The sequence below is a fragment of the Polypterus senegalus genome, chromosome 4 (genome assembly GCF_016835505.1).
Source record: "Polypterus senegalus isolate Bchr_013 chromosome 4, ASM1683550v1, whole genome shotgun sequence".
NCBI lineage: Eukaryota > Metazoa > Chordata > Cladistia > Polypteriformes > Polypteridae > Polypterus > Polypterus senegalus.
Genome location: NC_053157.1, coordinates 180,192,816 through 180,210,352, shown reverse-complemented (window position 1 = coordinate 180,210,352; position 17,537 = coordinate 180,192,816). Strand labels below are relative to the sequence as shown.

Here is a 17,537-nt window from a genome sequence, read left to right as displayed (position 1 = left end):
AGTCCTCATCAAGCTGTAAAAACTGCCCATGAATGGACTTTCCTGAATCTTTTGAAGTAAGTAGTTGAGGATGTCATCTTCATAAGCAGATGCTGAATTAATGAACTTTCAGACTATAAATAATAAGTAGTTTGTAGAAACCATTGGTGCTGTCTACTAGGTAAGAAGTAAGTAAATATAGAGTATAACATTTGAGTTAAGTTTCCACCTTCATTAACTATGCTGGAAAGAAGCCCTGACCCAGTTTAGCTGGCCAGGAGTAAAGTGGTGTTAAGGTGGTAAATAAGGGGTGGGAGACATGGGTATGTTTGAAAACAAAGTACCAAAGAAAATCATTATGATATAGAATAGTGAAATGCTGAACGGCTTACACAGTTTGTTTATTTAAAAATTAGAAAAATGTTCATATTTGGCAAATCATTTCCTACTAGTGTAATTTCTAAAATATCCTTGTTTATGTATGATGCTTAGCAAAGCAAGTTAACCTTCATCTCCAGAACAATATTTATGGGTGCTGAACAGATCTAATCCTGGTCTGTGCCAAGAGATTTTTCAGAGTTAGCATTTGTGATGGCATTCCTTCCTATTTTATTCTGTTTGCATTCATTTCCAATTTGAGTTTTGGAAAGAGCACAGGGTTGCACTTGAATACTAGTGTTTGTGTGGAATGCACAAAGATAAATTTTTAATTTGTTTTGTAAAAATAGAAATAATAAACAAAGAAAATATTAGGTTGGTATTGCTTTGTTCCAAATACAATGCAATCACCAGGCACCTCTTCTGGCTGAATTATTATTTTTATTTATTTTATACTATGAAATGTGGCAAAATGTCAGTGTTAATGTTACAACTCGGTGAATCTGGTTAGCACATTTTATTTCCAAACTAGCTACGCATTCCTCTCTACACCTGCTTCTCGGACTCTTGGTTTTGAGGTGCATTGCTTGCCTCCTGTCTGCTTTTTGACTATTGCCAATAGAGGACAGACCCCTAAATTACCTGTTTAGAACACATCATTTCTATTCTTGTGAATACTTTACATCTTTGAAGGCAAATCGTGTTGCACCTCTTTGGTATTTATTGACCCAACATCAGTCAGTAAAGTATTTACTTTGTTGTTGAAATGCTCATTTGTTGGTAGGAGGAAAAAAAAAAGAGAAAAATTTTCACCGTCAGAAATTAAACTTTGCTCTCCTAAAGTATTGTGTCATCATCCCCTACCACTGCCTCACCAAAGCCAAACTAACTAATGTGGTTGCTTAGAGGGATAGGCATACCCCTACACACACACACACACACACACACACACACACACACACACACACACACTAAGACATTAGTGTTTTATTCTATTGTAGAAAGTCCTATAATGCTACTGGAAATTGGTTTTCAAATTGAATTTCCCACTGGGCAGCTAGTATTTTCCACAGTTTGTGAACTCAAAGTAAATCGACACTGTGTTTTATGCTATACATTTTCTATACAATTTTAGTAAACAAAATACTTCAAGGTTGCTGATTACACAAGTGTGTGAAGAATTAACTGTATTTTAAAAATTACTGGAAAGACTTTGTTAGCCTGTACCATCTTTCTTTTTAGATGGATAACATTTAAACCAGTATCTCTGTTAATTTGTGGATTGGTCATGTTTAAAGTAATCTATAACCTCTCTTCTCCTTTAGTTGTCAAATGGAAATGTCTGGATGAAGTTTAATGATGGCTCTCAGCTGATGGTTCCATTAGACAGTTCTTGCATCACTTACACTACTCCTCAAGGTCATGTAACAAGGTATGTGCAAAATATAATCTGTCTTTGTATTATCTTGTTTTTTTAAAATACATCACAACAATTAACTTATTGGTCTGTAATTAATAAATTGCTTTTATATAGTTTGCACATAAATGGTAATTATTTGAAGTTAGTAAGTCTTAGAGTGTGGGTGTTTTTTGAAGGGGTTTTCCTGCTGCCAAACATTAGAAGAAAAAGATAAAAGCAATTATTTTTGTGGTTTTATTTTCTCCCTGTCCATTTCTTCATCACGGTGTCAAGTGATCTATATAGGGAAACAAGAAGCCTTATTTTTGCCATTATACTTTTCAAGCCCTCTTTTATTAAAGGAATATTCCACCCAAAAAAAATTACGGTACTTGCCCCATGTGTTTCTTGTAATGTTCAAGAAAAATTAATTTAACTTTTTCATGGAGAACTGCAATAATGTCTATGATATAGTACAATGCCAATGCTGTACAATGACAAAGACATTAAAAGCATCAGGGGAGGGGAATTCACGTTACTCATGTAATCTAATCCACAGTAATTTGTTTACAACAGGTAAAACATACATTTTTTGCTAAAATATTGTTAAATAGATACTTCTGGAGAAACATCATAAACACATTTACTTAAGACTGACTTTTTCAATTAAAGACAGAACTCTTGACAAATTAATGAGGGTGAAGAGGAGGTTCTCAAATAAAATTCAGTTAATAGAGTTAATTTACTTAAATTTTTATTTCACTGACACGTTGGATAGAAGTGACCTACAAATATCAAAGGGCACACTGCAATTGCTTCCACATTTCTATTTCTCGAGTAATGGCAAGTTATTTAAAATGGCACAATTAGGATTTATAGTCTGCCACCCGAATCAACAGGCCACACTACATACCAGAAGTAACGTGCAATTTTAGTTACAGTAAATTAGTTTTACTTTGTAAATGTAATGCAATATAGTGGCATGACAGTCAATCCCAGAACATTGCTGGAAGATGGCATAAGCTGCGGAGTTATTGCACGCTACACTATTTCAGTACATATCTGGACTTCGTGTCGCTGAAGCTGTAGTTTGTAAATCAAAATTTCAAATTCACAATATAATGCAGATGTCCATAGTCTAAAGAGAGTTCACATCTTGAAAGAATTCCACTGAGTGGACATTTTGGAAGTTAATTATGGAATACTGTCAAAGTCAGTAATCCAATGAGTTTCCCTGAAATGTATTTAATTTTAATGACCTTCAGTAGTAACACGCAGGCAAAAATGTGTTAATCCAAAAGCTATGAAAGTGAGGTAGGTGTTTGATGACAACATTCACAATTAGAAGCTTAATCCAGATACATTTTGGATAATCTTGAGTTGACATGAATGTGTACAATGGACAGTTTTCAGTTGGATTAAACTATGATTAAAACAGAGTAACAAGTTTATTTTTCCAATATCTGATTTCCATTCGTATCTAAAATTCTAAGTGCTCAGTCATCTGGCACCAGAGTACACACTTAAACCGTGAAAATAAGTCTTAAAAATGGTTGTGTAGCCGGAGTAACAATTAAGGAACCATTCTAGCAGAAAGGCAATAATTCTGTACTTTAATGAGAAGATCTTTTGAGTGTTGCTAATCAAGTGTAGATAGTGTTTGGGGTCTTCCATGGCTTTTTCTGTCTTCTTACTTTGACAATTTGAACACTACATCCTGAAACTCTAGTCTGGTGTACGGTTGCTCACTGACTGTGGTTTGTTGGTACAAAGCTATGATTTTATGTACGTCAAAGTGTCTCTTTCTAAACCTTTTGCTGAGACACTCCAGTATTTGTGAATACCAATCAATACACCCATTTTTGGTTTGGTCAATTGTTAGCTCATTAATTGGAATCAGGTGTGCTTTTAGTAGAATTTAACAAATACATGGTGCGTCTAGAGAGGTCTGGGAACCAAATATATGATGTTCTAGCCATTTCACAAGATAGCAAAAGGTTTTTGGAAAATGCAGATTCTTTTTACTTTTCATTTATTCTAATGTTATTTAAGGTGTTCATGACCAAGTTCACACGGAATGTCCGCACTGCTTGTTTTAAGGAGGATTTTCTTAGCTGCCACAACACTTTTGCATGATACCACATACATGCCTGTATACTGTACATAAACCTATACACAGCGATGACAAACAGTTGGTATAGGCTGAGGGGAAAAGTAACAGTTATTATAGCAATATGTGACACCTGCTATAATGTGAAACAAAAGAACATTTTGCTATTGCAATATATCAGCACAAAACAATTAACTAACAAATTGAAGCTCTTCATAAAAAAATATATATATTACATATTATCCAGTATAATATATATTATACACACACACACAATGTAAAATATAGGATATCTCCATAAGTGTGATGGCTGTCTGATTATTTGGGTGGTCACCAACCAGGTAACACTTGCTTAACAGAGTTAATGATCTAAATGATACTCTTTCAAACAGAATAAATGTGTGTTTGATTTCATGATTATATGGCGACAAACACTTAAATATAAAGCGATACTTTCTCAGTTAGACAAAATGCCTCCAATCACTAGCTTATAAAGAATTAATGACATTATTCGTTATTATTTAAGCAGGCACAATATCCACCTAATGATGCATTATGTGTAGTAAGTAGGTAGAGCTGAAATGTGTTTAGCAGGGGCTGTCTTTTATTAGAATGCATTTTTAGAAATTATACAACAAAGTAAATGATTTTCTGCATACCTGGTAGGGGACCACCCAAATAAACAGATTGCGATCAGACCTATATATGTAATACTTGACAGGGTGTAGATCGGAGTAAGCAAACCAGCCGCTGTGGCACAGTGACTGATGCTTTGTCACAGGCGGCTGAGATTCGCTCCCTGCAAGGGCAAGCAAAGGTGTGCTCACCTGATGGGCCCCACTTAAGGTGAAATGTGTTTCCTGTACACTTTGTATTATTTGGCAGGTATATATAATATATATATATATATATATATATACACACACACACACGCATATATGCCCAGCATCCTGCATACTTGGTCTGCAATGAAAACAGTCAAAAGGTCTTTTCACACAAGATTTCAAGATAGAATTGGCAAAGATGGCGGAGTTGCCAGTTTTCAGTTCTCCCAGCAGCTAGAGGTGGAATCCGGTGGAAAGACACTGGAAGTGATATCAGAGGTGTTACAGCTCTCATCTGGTCGAGTCAGAGAGATTAAAACACAGTACCACCACCTGGAGTGATGGTATAATTACAGTCACTAGAGCCCTTACAAATGTATGTGTGTAGATATATATATACACACACATTTCTAGAATTTAACAAATCATTCATCACAATTAATAGTTCCGCTTCATGCTTTTAAGTAAAAAGCTAAGCTAAGAAGTGTGTGTTTTTTTTTTTTGGCAGATGGGTGTATACATGGTTTTATTGTGTGTAGTGGGATGTGAACTATTTTGCCACTTTTAACAAATTGTTTTTGTGTTTTGTTTCCCCACAGTTATAAGCAAGACTTTATTCCTAAATATTTGGAAGAAAAGGTCGGCTGCATAACCCCTGCCATTGAACAACTGCTTAATCGTACAAGCTAGCATTAATGTGGATTTCTCCTTTGTTTACACCACTGTGCTCTTCAGTGTCAAAGAACTATTCACACTTGGGTTACTGGCCTGCATTGTAAAGGAGAACTCTCTTTGTAAATCTGCGTTAACACTATATATATTTCTATGTATGTATGTATGTATGTTTGTAAATATTTCACATGTATATTGTACATTTCTTTCAAATAATGTATAAGAGGAATTTTTTGTTATTTTTTTATGGTCCATCAAGGGTAGAAGTTTTAAGTCTTCAACAGTTATGAAATGTTGGATTATTTATTTTTTTAAAAAAAACCTCTTAATCAAGAAATCCTGTTGTCTTTGCGCCACCAGCTCTGCTGGTCTTCATTACATCTGAGTTTTTAATCACTGACTGATATATTCATTAAAATAATTGGCTCCTTAGTGTTAACTTCATGTTAATTAACTTTACAAGTGAAAAGCAGCTACTTGAATTCGATGTTCAGTGAGTAAGACCTCCGGTGCAATAATGATGAACATGCCAGGAAGTGGGTCTGAGCTTCCCTCCGCTCTACATTTATGTTTATTACGCACGAGTTCATTTCTACAGCCTCGTGAGAATATATGGGTCAAATTCCAATAAACATTGTCAACAAGTTTGCATGTTTACTTGCAATTTTTAAAATTATTTTCCTAATTTCACATGATGTATGCTTAATGCAAAAGCAGAATCAAAAATTATGAAAATTGTCTTTATAGGAATAATAGTTCCATTTTTAATGCTTTGTGTATTCTTACGTTGTAGTGTGAGTGTGTGTTTTAACACAAGTAGACCAAACTTAGGAATGTTTACAGCTGTAATTAAAATTCTTTATTAGTGTCCCAGTAATTTGCATTCAGAGTAGGCTTGCTACTATATGTTGTTTTCTTTTCACTGAAATGCACCCATTTGGCATAATAGCACTTTTTAAAATTGGATTTTCATTATTAATAGAAAATTTGGAGGTTTTCATTTGCTGTCTTTGTTTATTATTTTTGTATCAGTTTGACATTGGCCGTTTTTGTATACCAGCCAATACCACCCAGGTATTGAATTTCTGGAACTTGTTTTATTTTCTGCATTTTTAGTTAGGCAAATGAAAGGTGTCATTCTGCTTTACTACTCACTACATTATGGCTAACATGGTACAACACCCTAGTACTACTCCAGCTACGACTCGACTCTGGATCATTGCAGAATTTCTTCAAAAGCAAACATGGCAGAGGATGGACCCGGTTTAACTTGCTATGAAAGTCGGTTTAAAAATCAAAAGGAGTAATCCAAGTCATTCAGGACAGAAACGCTCCCTTCCTTTCTGCCATGGTTTTTAAGTTTTTCTGTTTGTCTAGTACTGGCTCTGTCTTGTACACAAGACTCCAAATGCATTTTACAGGGGTGGGCAAAAGTGGGTTTACAGTTGTGAGTGTGCGGGGCTGGCAGTTTGAGCACCTAAGTGCACTGTGACATTCTTTTGAGTTTAATAAAACTATTGTAATAATCATAACCTGCATGTCTTTCCATACAAACAACTGTAAACCTACTTGTGCTCACCCTGTATATAAAATGTTTCCACTGTGGAATGTTGAACAGCTAATACTATAAGCCAGTAGCTGTTCATCCAATAGCCACAGTTAATGGAAAAAGAGCTTCCAAATTATCACTCCAACCAAGCCATCAAGCTATCAATGATAATGAAAATAAAGATGTGTAAAAAAAAAACGCTGTAGAGAGAGGTGTGTCAAGCTTGAGAAAATGAACGATGAAAGGCAAAATGATATTATGAAGCTGCAAATGTACAAAACAAAGAGCCCACAGTAGACGTGTAGATGAATCACTAGCATGTAAATACGATTACACCTTGATACCAAGAAGGGCATGTCTCAAAGACAGTTTCCTGAGAAACCTGCATTTGTCTCATGGAAAAATATTAGAGAAGTCGGACACATTTTGTCCATGGGCAACTTGATGCAGTATGCAGCTTTCCAAAAAGTGAGAAGAGCATCTGACATGAAATCTAAAATAATGCACACAGTACTACTCAGAGAGATGAGGTGTGTGGAACATTAGCCCACTACTTTGGAAACTTATCCCATGTGTCTATGTGTGAAGAAAACTATAAGGTGTTGAATTTGGACCCCTAGCATGTGACACAAAGGGGCCCTACTTTATTATCTGCCACGTTTGTTCTATTGAGTTTCATATTCTTTTTCTGAGCTTATGCTTAAAGGCTGAAGGTGTTATTTAAATATTTGCTATGATAAAAGTGAGCTATTAAGAAAATACATTTTTGTGACTTTATAGCAAAAATATACTGCTCAAAAAATTAAAGGAACACTTTTTAATCAGAGTATAGCATCAAGTCAGTGAAACTTTTGGGCTGTTGATCTGGTCAGATAGGTAGCAGAGGGGGTTGTTCAGTTTCAGCTGCTTTGGTGTTAATGAAATTAACAACAGGTGCACTAGAGGGGCAACAATGAGATGACCCCCAAAACATGAATGGTCGCTAGTTCAATTCCACCTCTGATTCACATTGTGACACCAAAAACTCTAATAGTTAAAATATGCAAGTACAATGATGGTGTTTGTTACAGAATGGAACGGAGTAAAACAAGCTATTAAAAAAATGACATTATTAGCAAAACAAGTAAATCTGTCATGCCGATTCCCATTAATGCTAATACCTTTCATCAACACAATGCTTGTCCCGCGCTCAAGGCACATTCCTGGTGTACTGAGTCAGTGTTCCTGCACATCTCGACAAGACTGTTTTAGTTTTAACAAACTTGAGGTTTTCAGTTTCATTTCTTGGTCTATTTCTCTTTTGAGCAACACCCCAATGCCATATTTTCATCCTGATTCCCCCATGTCCCTGATAGGATAGGAGGATCTCCAGTTTGTTTAATTTGACCCAAACCCCACCCCCCAACAACACCACCACCACATTTATTCCGATGTCACATGTAGCTCAAAGTTCTTTACACGAAGTTAAGAAAAATAAATTAATAAGATAAAAAAAATGAGCATGTAATACAGATAAACAAGCAAGTAGAAAAAAATTGTAGTCCATAAGCATTTATTAAATTTCTAAAGTTATTTTTTTAGGTCTCTAATGATTATAAAAATATAAGTTCAATGCTATGGTCAGATGGCTAAGGAGGTAAGAAATATAAAAACACCAGCCGGTGAGATGCTGGAGAAAATTACAGACATGGACAAATTTAGTTGTACCCCTTCACAAAAAAAAAGAACCACCCCCAATTGTCTCTAAAATAACATGAAACTGACAAAAGCAATGGACACCCATCATTGTTTACTCTGTATTTAACAAAAACCCAACTTTGCATTAGAGTTTTGATTCAACAGAATATCTCAAATAATATAACAAATGAAAAGTAGTGAGGACCCTTAACATAATATTGTGTTTCACAACCTTTAGAGATGGCAATCACTGCTGACAAACGATTCCTGGAGCTCTCAGTGAGACTTCTGAACTTGTCAACAAGTAGTATGGCCCACTCTTCCTGAGTAAAGTGCTCCAGCTGTGTCAGGTTTGTAGGATGCCTTCTCCAGACTGCATGTTTCAGTTCTTTCCATAGACACTCCATAGGATTCAAATCAGAGCTCATTGAATGCCACTTTAGATTAGTCCAGTGTTTTGTTCTTAGCCATTCTTGGATGTTTTGGGTCATTATGCTGTTGGAGGGTCCATGACCTGTGCCTGAAACAGCTTTCTGACACTGAGCAGTATGTTTTCCTACAGAATGTGTTGATAGTCTTGAGAATTCATTGTTCCCTGCTCAGACTCAAGGCACCCCATGCCAGACACTGCAAAGCATCCGTAAAACATAACCAAGACTCATCTATGTGTAGGTATGCTGTTCTTTTCTTTGAAAGCTTTGTTGTTTCATCTGTGGACAGAGATCTGATGTGACTTGCCAAAAAGTTCCAGTTTGTCTCATCTGTCCAAAGGACATTCACTTGAAGTTAAGATCAACAAAGCATGTTAAAAGAAATCAAACTTTCCACAGAAATATGAAAAAATACGACCCATTCTCTTTATTTGGTGATTACTTTACAGAGGTAATGATGGACAATGCTGGTAAAAGTTATATCATGGATACATAACAACCAACTGTTAAAAAGCAGTCCAAGTGTCCTTTTCATTGTTGATTACGTTTTACTTACTTACAGATATGGTTGAACAAGATAATACTAAAATCTGTGGAAAATAGTGATCTAGCAAAATGGTCCTGCCTATAACTGAATGACGTTTATACTGCTGGCTACAAGAGAGCTGTTCTCGAGTAGCCACATATCAATAATGTAAAAAAAAAAATAATGTGTTTGTGGGTGATCACTTCGGCCATGATTGCTAAGAGTCTAATGACAATTATTACTGTGAAAGTGACCTGAAATTGTCAAATATGAGGTACTACTTTAAAGAACTGAGCATCCTGAATGTAAGAACACCACATTAGTTTGTGTTGTTTTGTTTAGTGTAGTTTTGCTTATCTGAGATCTCAAACTGTGATAATATAGAAGCAGAAACCTTAAAGCCTTTATAAGTAATATTTATCAGGATACTCAGTTACTCTTGAAAGTGCTTTGTACTATGTACAAATGATTCCAGTCTTTTATCAGTGGTATGCAACGCTATCAGTGAAGAAGGTAAATTTGGCAAAAGAACCAAAAACAAAACCAGGATTGAAAGAGGAGACGTACAAGGGCTGACCAGCAGTGAAAAGAAATTTGAAATACAGGATTCTAAAAAAACAGCAAGGATGTACATACTGTACATTACATAAAAGTTCTAAAGATTCATGATAATTTAATGTGCTAATATAAAACAAAAAGTTAAGGTATTAAGATGAGGAATTTGAATGTGCAATATACTTGTTTTGAACATTTCTTCACTGTGTTCCAGCTTATGCTAAGGTTAAGTTTACTCTTTTACTGCATAGGTATGCATCACCAGGAGACAATGTATGTTTTGCTTCAATTTAAGTGAGTAAATATTTAGGTTCACTACCTAATGCATAAGATCTCAGTTATATACTATGCACAATGCAGAGATTAATGAAAATATGAAAAACAAATCACAGGTATGATGCATGTAGTTATTTTTTGGACAGAAACAACCACTTAGTAAATATAAAAGATAAAGTGACTTAAAAGTAAAATTATATCACAGTCTACAAACCAGTTGCTCTGATCTGGTCTTCATAAAAGTGCTTCATAAAATAGCTTCAAGTACATCCAGTTCATTATTCTACCGTCCATACTTGACTGAGAAGGCAATCAGTCTTTTGTAAGTGGCACAAAGAAAGGCAGCAGTTGCTCCAACGAGCACACAAATGATACTGAAGGCCCACCGTGGTCCCAAGTTTGTGTAAACCTGACTTACAAATACAGGCCCAACTGTCCGAGCACCACTTCCTGATGCTGTTAGCCATCCCATGTAGACACCCTGTTCAAAGAAACAAAAGTGTATGTTGAGCATTAAAGTGTTATTTTATGTGCAAACAGCAGACCTTCCGAAACACTTCATTCTAGCGCTAAAAATCAAAAAAACTGTCAGGTTCATGTTACAGGTTTAAAATTTTTAAATGTAGTTATACAAATGGTTGAAGTCAATAACTACCAATACTCTTACCCCCAACATAATTTTATTTTATATGTAAAGATCGTTTTAAGACAAAACAAAAACACCAGACAATGCAATCAAAATTTAAGCAGACATGAAGCTTAAGCTTACAGTATATTTGTAAGCCAAGCCACCTGGACTCAACTAGAGAAATAAAATCCGAGCGAGATATAGACAAGAGAACTGCCTCCTGTTGTACCAGAGACTCTTGTTTGATGATGTTCATGTGGTGCTTTAACAACTATTTCTTTCAAAAAGTTAAACCAGCATTAAAAGCTAAGTGCTATTTTTGTCTAATGTCTGAGTGTTTTGCCCTCCTCCTTCTATTTTAAGATGTGTGTGTCAATTTGGACTAGTATTATGCTTGAGATAAAATAACCTATTTTTAGGAAGCCTGTGCCCATTCTAAATACCGAGTACATTTTTATAGGTGAATAGAATATAAAGTCATGCATTAAACCTAAGGAATGTTTGTTTACTCTTTAACTAAAATAATTTTGAGTCTTTATTTTATATAGAATACATATTTATCTTCTTCTAGTCTCAAGCTGCATGAACATGCTGTTCGAAGCTTGACTCATTAAAAACTGTGTTCCCAGACTACCTGACAGCACTTCAATCTTTAATTAATCATGGCAGTAACATACTTAGGGATATGGAAACTGCACTCAAGATGGACAAACAGGCATTGTCATAGATAAATCATAAAGCTGAACTTAGTCTATTATCTTATATTATCCATCATCTGCAGAGATATCTACAGTATGTGCTACTAGAGTGGTAAAACTATCATGTATGTGCAAAATCTATAACACATCATGTTAGATGTACAACAAAGTCCTTCTGAAATGTAAATACAGTATACAGAGGGACATTCATAAGCAATATTACAAGGTAAGCGGCCTTTTCAACTAATGCAACATTTAGGATACTTTATGCTGGTGCATTTTGGAAGTTACCAATAGACCGAATGAACATTCTAGCCCTCGGACTCATTTTTGTCAAATCGTTTCCACATTGCATTTACACACAGCCACCAATGTGCTCACCTGAGGTTTTGGTCCCAAAATTTTAGAATACAGTGTATAAGACATTACATTACAGGCTGGATAACCCACTCCTATAAGTACATCAGCTGTAAGATACTGTGCCAAATGGACAGCTGGAGTGTACAGGCACCACTTCTGACGGACTGGGCAGCCAACATATTCACCTGTGTTGTTTGGCATATTTGGGGTCAGTTTTACAATGCCATCAAGGGGTCTTTGAAGGCCTGTTGCATTCCTAACATCTGAAAGAAAATGCATAACAAGAATTAGGTCAACATTATTTTCTAATTCCATGCAATTAGGCTTTTATTTTAATTTATGTTTACTGTGTGACTCAACTGAAACTTTATAAATAAATAGCAAAATATATTTAGAATTTAAAAGTATTGCCAAATCATTTGAAAAATACCACATCACTGTATCATCAAGGGACAACAGATACATAAGGATTGCTGCTCTGTGGTCATCTTTAAAGAAATATCTAAAAGCAAATCATTCAGTGTTTGCCCAAAACACCATATTAGGAAATAAGTTTCTGTCTTAAAAGGGCAAGGGATTATATTGCCAAATTTTGAAAACTCTTTTTAAAAGAACCAAAAAAATTATATATGGCATGTTCTAATATAGTAGAAAAAAAAGTAAATATAATGAAAATTTACTTTTGTGTTTTGGTTAATTATTCTAGGTGTATTTGCAAATAATAAGCAAGTATGGATATATTATTTAATTCAAGATTTTTGTATAATGAACAATAAACAGGAAGTAAAAAATGTAGTCGAAGCAATTATTCTTACTACTTCAACTAAGGTAATTTTTATAGTAGTGAGGTTGGTTTAAGATATAATAAAATCAACAAATTTTCTTATTTAAAATGTACTCCTGTTGGTTAAATAGTTGTATCTAACTAAGCCAGAAAGGAAAATATTTATCAAGATTCAATTTGCACATAAGCTGCTCACTACTGGTAACTACACTTTTAGGCACTGAAACTCATCTGTTTTTTGGAATTGGCATAACTGTTTTACTGTTATTGTTTTCAATTTTAAACACACATTATTAAGAGTAGTTTAAATATCAAACGTGTTGACATTTACAAAATTACATTTTTAAGTTATACAGCTGTAAGACTACTACAGAATGTGAATAGGTAGATATAATTGCTCTTAAAATGCAATAGGATCTTCATGCACCCAGTGGCCCATTTCTAACCTGCTTTTTCAATTTAAGATCGAGGATTCAGAGTCTGTCCTGATAGCAGTGGATGCAAAGTGAGAACCAACCCTGGATAAAGCACCAGTCCATCACAAGGTACAGTCCCACAAACACACACTCTCACCAGGCCACAATAATAATAAAAAAGAAAGGTCAATTCAACAAACAACACACACAAAGTATAGAGACCACATAGCTGAGAATACCTTCATACAGATATTGAAACACTATGGGTTTGTTTTATTGAAGGTTGATTTTAAGGTAATAGTGCAAACTTCCTATATTAAAGGTAACATTTTGACCCCCAAAGGTCATGCAAAATGCCAATTTCCCCTTAGGGATTAACAAAGTATATCAAAAACAGAAAGTCAAAATTTAGCCATTGTGGCATATCCGTGCTATGTTAACTGCAGTAGAATTTCAGAATGGTCTTGCATGCTATACGGCACAATGCCATGCACAACAGAGCACCTGAAAGCAATAAATATAACAGTTCAAAAGAAAATAAAAAATTAACAACTAAACAAAAAGAGTCAGAAGATTTGCTTAAAATAGAGAAATGACTTAACATGGCATTTTTTTTTCTGTAAGCCTTATATTTATGTCTTCTGTAGTATATAGTGAAGTATTACAGTAACCGCAATAGTTTATAACATGTTTTGCTGCAAACTACTGAGGTCTCAGCAGCCACTGTACAGCAGCTTCTTTAATCAATAAATTCACCAGCACAAAAAATAACACATCACTTATTAGTTATCTTCTCTGTTCACAAAGATAGGATTTCAAAACAAAGAAAGAATAATTCCTAGTGCATTATGCTGAATTAGCATGATTGTGTATGGTTTGATAACATTAGTAACTCCTATATCTTAGGCTGTGCTCATTTTCACTTAAAGTACTATTATTATAATCTTCCATTTAATTTTTATTTTACCTGTCCATTGCAACATGGGAAATGTATTTCCCCAAGGTAGCAAAATGAAAAATCCACAAAGAATTATGAAAAGCCCTCCAAGAAGAATGGCACGGTCTCCAGTTCTGAATAAAATGCAGAAACTTTGGTTAGAAACTTTGAAAGAACCGGTTGAGAAAAATCCATAGATTAGTACAGATACAGTGAGTATTTTATATATAAAACACACATATATATATATATATATATATACAGTATGTTGTAGCAATGGAAGTCAATGAAGCCATGAAAGCTGAAAGAAACAATTCTTAGGGGTGTCCAAACCTTTGTTGATTAATTACAAACCCTCTGTCTGTATAAAAGCAGTCTTGGAACAATTTGCATTGCACCATATATTACTATTGTAATGGCATGAATGATGGGTCTTTACTTTAGAGAATTTGCCAAGGTGTCAGTGAGTATTGTTTCCAACACCATCAAAAGGGACTTGGAAACTACAGGATACTCTGACAAGAACAAGTTTGGCAGAACCAAAGCCACAGCAGAATCAGAAGACAAGCTCCTGAGAGTCAACAGCTTGTGTGATAGGGGCCTCAAAGGACAATAGATTCAAGCACATTTTAACAGCTGTGCAGCATCTTTATCTCCAATTGTTTAATTATTCTATGCTTTAAATTCAGAGTACATTGAGACTGGCCCTGGCAAACCTAATTTTCTTATTTGAGAAGTTTAGCAATGGTTTTCTTACAGCCATTGGACCTCTCAAACCTGTTCAAAATCTTCTCTTGACTGCTGAAAGCAACACTTGCTTATTTTGGCCACTGTCCTGTGGGTCTATCAAGCTGTTGACTGTTGTGTTCTTTTGTTTCTTCAATTTATAAAATTAATCTAATGGTCAGTTGCACAATTATTCATACTAACCTTTTGGATACAATTTTCACAGCCAAAAACACAAATATAGATTCAACTCCAATTGATGCCAAAATAATGCCATTGTAGAAGGTAGCCTGAGCCCTGCTCCAGGCATACATGTCCATAGATAATGGAGTAGATATCCTTAAAAATGGAGAAATTAAGTTTAAATCATATTAGCAACATTATAACAACAGCAGACCACTTCAAAAATTTGTGATTAAATTCTTTTAAGAAGGGCATGATTATCACCATCAGCAATGGGCACAACTGTCCAGGAATGGTTCCTGAATTGTGTTGGACACTACAATAAAACTGTAACTGCACTAAAAGGGTTCAAATAATGGAGAATGGGTATACAAATTTACAGGTTAACTATTTGTGAGCAACAATTACCTTATAGCTAGTAGCAGGTATATCAGCTATACCAGAGCCACAGGATTTTTCTCCTATATTTACAGTGCATCACTTTTTCCACATTTTGTTATGTTACAGCCTTATTCCAAAATTGATTAAATTCATTTTTTTCCTCAGAATTCTACACACAACACTCCATAATGACAACGTGAAAAAAGTTTACTTGAGAATTTTGCAAATTTATTAAAAATAAAAAAATTGAGAAAGCACATGTACATAAGTATTCACAGCCTTTGCCATGAAGCTCAGAATTGAGCTCAGCTGCATCCTGTTTCCCCTGATCATCCTTGAGATGTTTCTGCAGCTTAATTGGAGTCCACCTGTGGTAAATTCAGTTGATTGGACATGATTTGGAAAGGCACACACCTGTCTATATAAAGGTCCCACAGTTGACAGTTCGTGACAGAGCACAAACAAAGCATGAAGTCAAAGGAATTGTCTGTAGACCTCAGAGACAGAATTGTCTCGAGGCACAAATCTGGGGAAGGTTACAGAAAAATTTCTGCTGCTTTGAAGGTCCCAATGAGCACAGTGGCCTCCATCATCCGTAAGTGGAAGAAGTTTGAAACCACCAGGACTCTTCCTACAGCTGGCCAGCCATCTAAACTGAGATATTGGGGGAGAAGGGCCTTAGTCAGGGAGGTGACCAAGAACCCAATGGTCACTCTGTCAGAGCTCCAGAGGTCCTCTGTGGAGAGAGGAGAACCTTCCAGAAGGACAACCATCTCTGCAGCAATCCACCAATCAGGCCTGTATGGTAGAGTGGCCAGACGGAAGCCACTCCTTAGTAAAGGGCAAATGGCAGCCCGCATGGAGTTTGCCAAAAGGCACCTGAAGGACTCTCAGACCATGAGAAACAAAATTCTCTGGTCTGATGAGACAAAGATTGAACTCTTTGGTGTGAATGGCAGGCGTCGCGTTTGGAGGAAACCAGGCACCGCTCATCACCAGGCCAATACCATCCCTACAGTGAAGCATGGTGGTGGCAGCATCATGCTATGGGGATGTTTTTCAGCACTGGGAGACTAGTCAGAATAAAGGGAAAGATGAATGCAGCAATGTACAGAGACATCCTGGATGAAAACCTGCTCCAGAGCGCTCTTGACCTCAGACTGGGGCGATGGTTCATCTTTCAGCAGGACAACGACCCAAAGTACACAGCCAAGATATCAAAGGAGTAGCTTCAGGACAACTCTGTGAATGTCCTTGAGTGGCCCAGTCAGAGCCCAGACTTGAATCCGATTGAACATCTTTGGAGAGATCTTAAAATGTCTGTGCACTGACGCTTCCCGTCCAACCTGATGGAGCTTGAGAGGTGCTGCAAAGAGGAATGGGCGAAACTGGCCAAGGAAAGGTGTGCCAAGCTTGTGGCATCATATTTAAAAGGATTTGAGGCTGTAATTGCTGCCAAAGGTACAGTGGTGTGAAAAACTATTTGCTCCCTTCCTGATTTCTTATTCTTTTGCATGTTTGTCACACAAAATGTTTCTGATCATCAAACACATTTAACCATTAGTCAAATATAACACGAGTAAACACAAAATGCAGTTTTTAAATGATGGTTTTTATTATTTAGGGAGAAAAAATCCAAACCTACATGGCCCTGTGTGAAAAAGTAATTGCCCCTTGTTAAAAATAACCTAACTGTGGTGTATCACACCTGAGTTCAATTTCCGTAGCCACCCCAGGCCTGATTACAGCCACACCTGTTTCAATCAAGAAATCACTTAAATAGGAGCTGCCTGACACAGAGAAGTAGACCAAAAGCACCTCAAAAGCTAGACATCATGCCAAGATCCAAAGAAATTCAGGAACAAATGAGAACAGAAGTAATTGAGATCTATCAGTCTGGTAAAGGTTATAAAGCCATTTCTAAAGCTTTGGGACTCCAGCGAACCACAGTGAGAGCCATTATCCACAAATGGCAAAAACATGGAACAGTGGTGAACCTTCCCAGGAGTGGCCGACTGACCAAAATTACCCCAAGAGTGCAGAGACGA

General features: G+C 36.0%; 2 protein-coding genes across 4 annotated transcripts in view; one reads left to right on the top strand and one right to left on the bottom strand.

The window, feature by feature from the left end:
- Positions 1 to 6,006, top strand: part of plk4 (polo-like kinase 4 (Drosophila)) — a 38,534-nt gene extending 32,528 nt beyond the window's left edge. For both annotated transcript variants that reach the window (XM_039751713.1, XM_039751712.1), the window contains exons 15-16: positions 1,683 to 1,789; positions 5,290 to 6,006. In XM_039751713.1, the coding sequence (XP_039607647.1) occupies positions 1,683 to 1,789; positions 5,290 to 5,380 (198 nt within the window). In that variant the 3' untranslated portion in view covers positions 5,381 to 6,006. The remainder of the gene's footprint in view (positions 1 to 1,682; positions 1,790 to 5,289) is intronic.
- Positions 6,007 to 9,421: 3,415 nt separating this feature from the next.
- The window catches only part of mfsd8 (major facilitator superfamily domain containing 8), a 50,401-nt gene continuing 42,285 nt past the window's right edge, over positions 9,422 to 17,537 (bottom strand). Inside the window, exons 9-12 of one of the 2 annotated variants that reach the window (XM_039751710.1) lie at positions 15,130 to 15,264; positions 14,230 to 14,333; positions 12,084 to 12,325; positions 9,422 to 10,857 (exon numbers count right to left, since the gene is read on the bottom strand). In XM_039751710.1, the coding sequence (XP_039607644.1) occupies positions 10,660 to 10,857; positions 12,084 to 12,325; positions 14,230 to 14,333; positions 15,130 to 15,264 (679 nt within the window). In that variant the 3' untranslated portion in view covers positions 9,422 to 10,659. The remainder of the gene's footprint in view (positions 10,858 to 12,083; positions 12,326 to 14,229; positions 14,334 to 15,129; positions 15,265 to 17,537) is intronic. The other variant, XM_039751711.1, reaches the window with a different exon arrangement.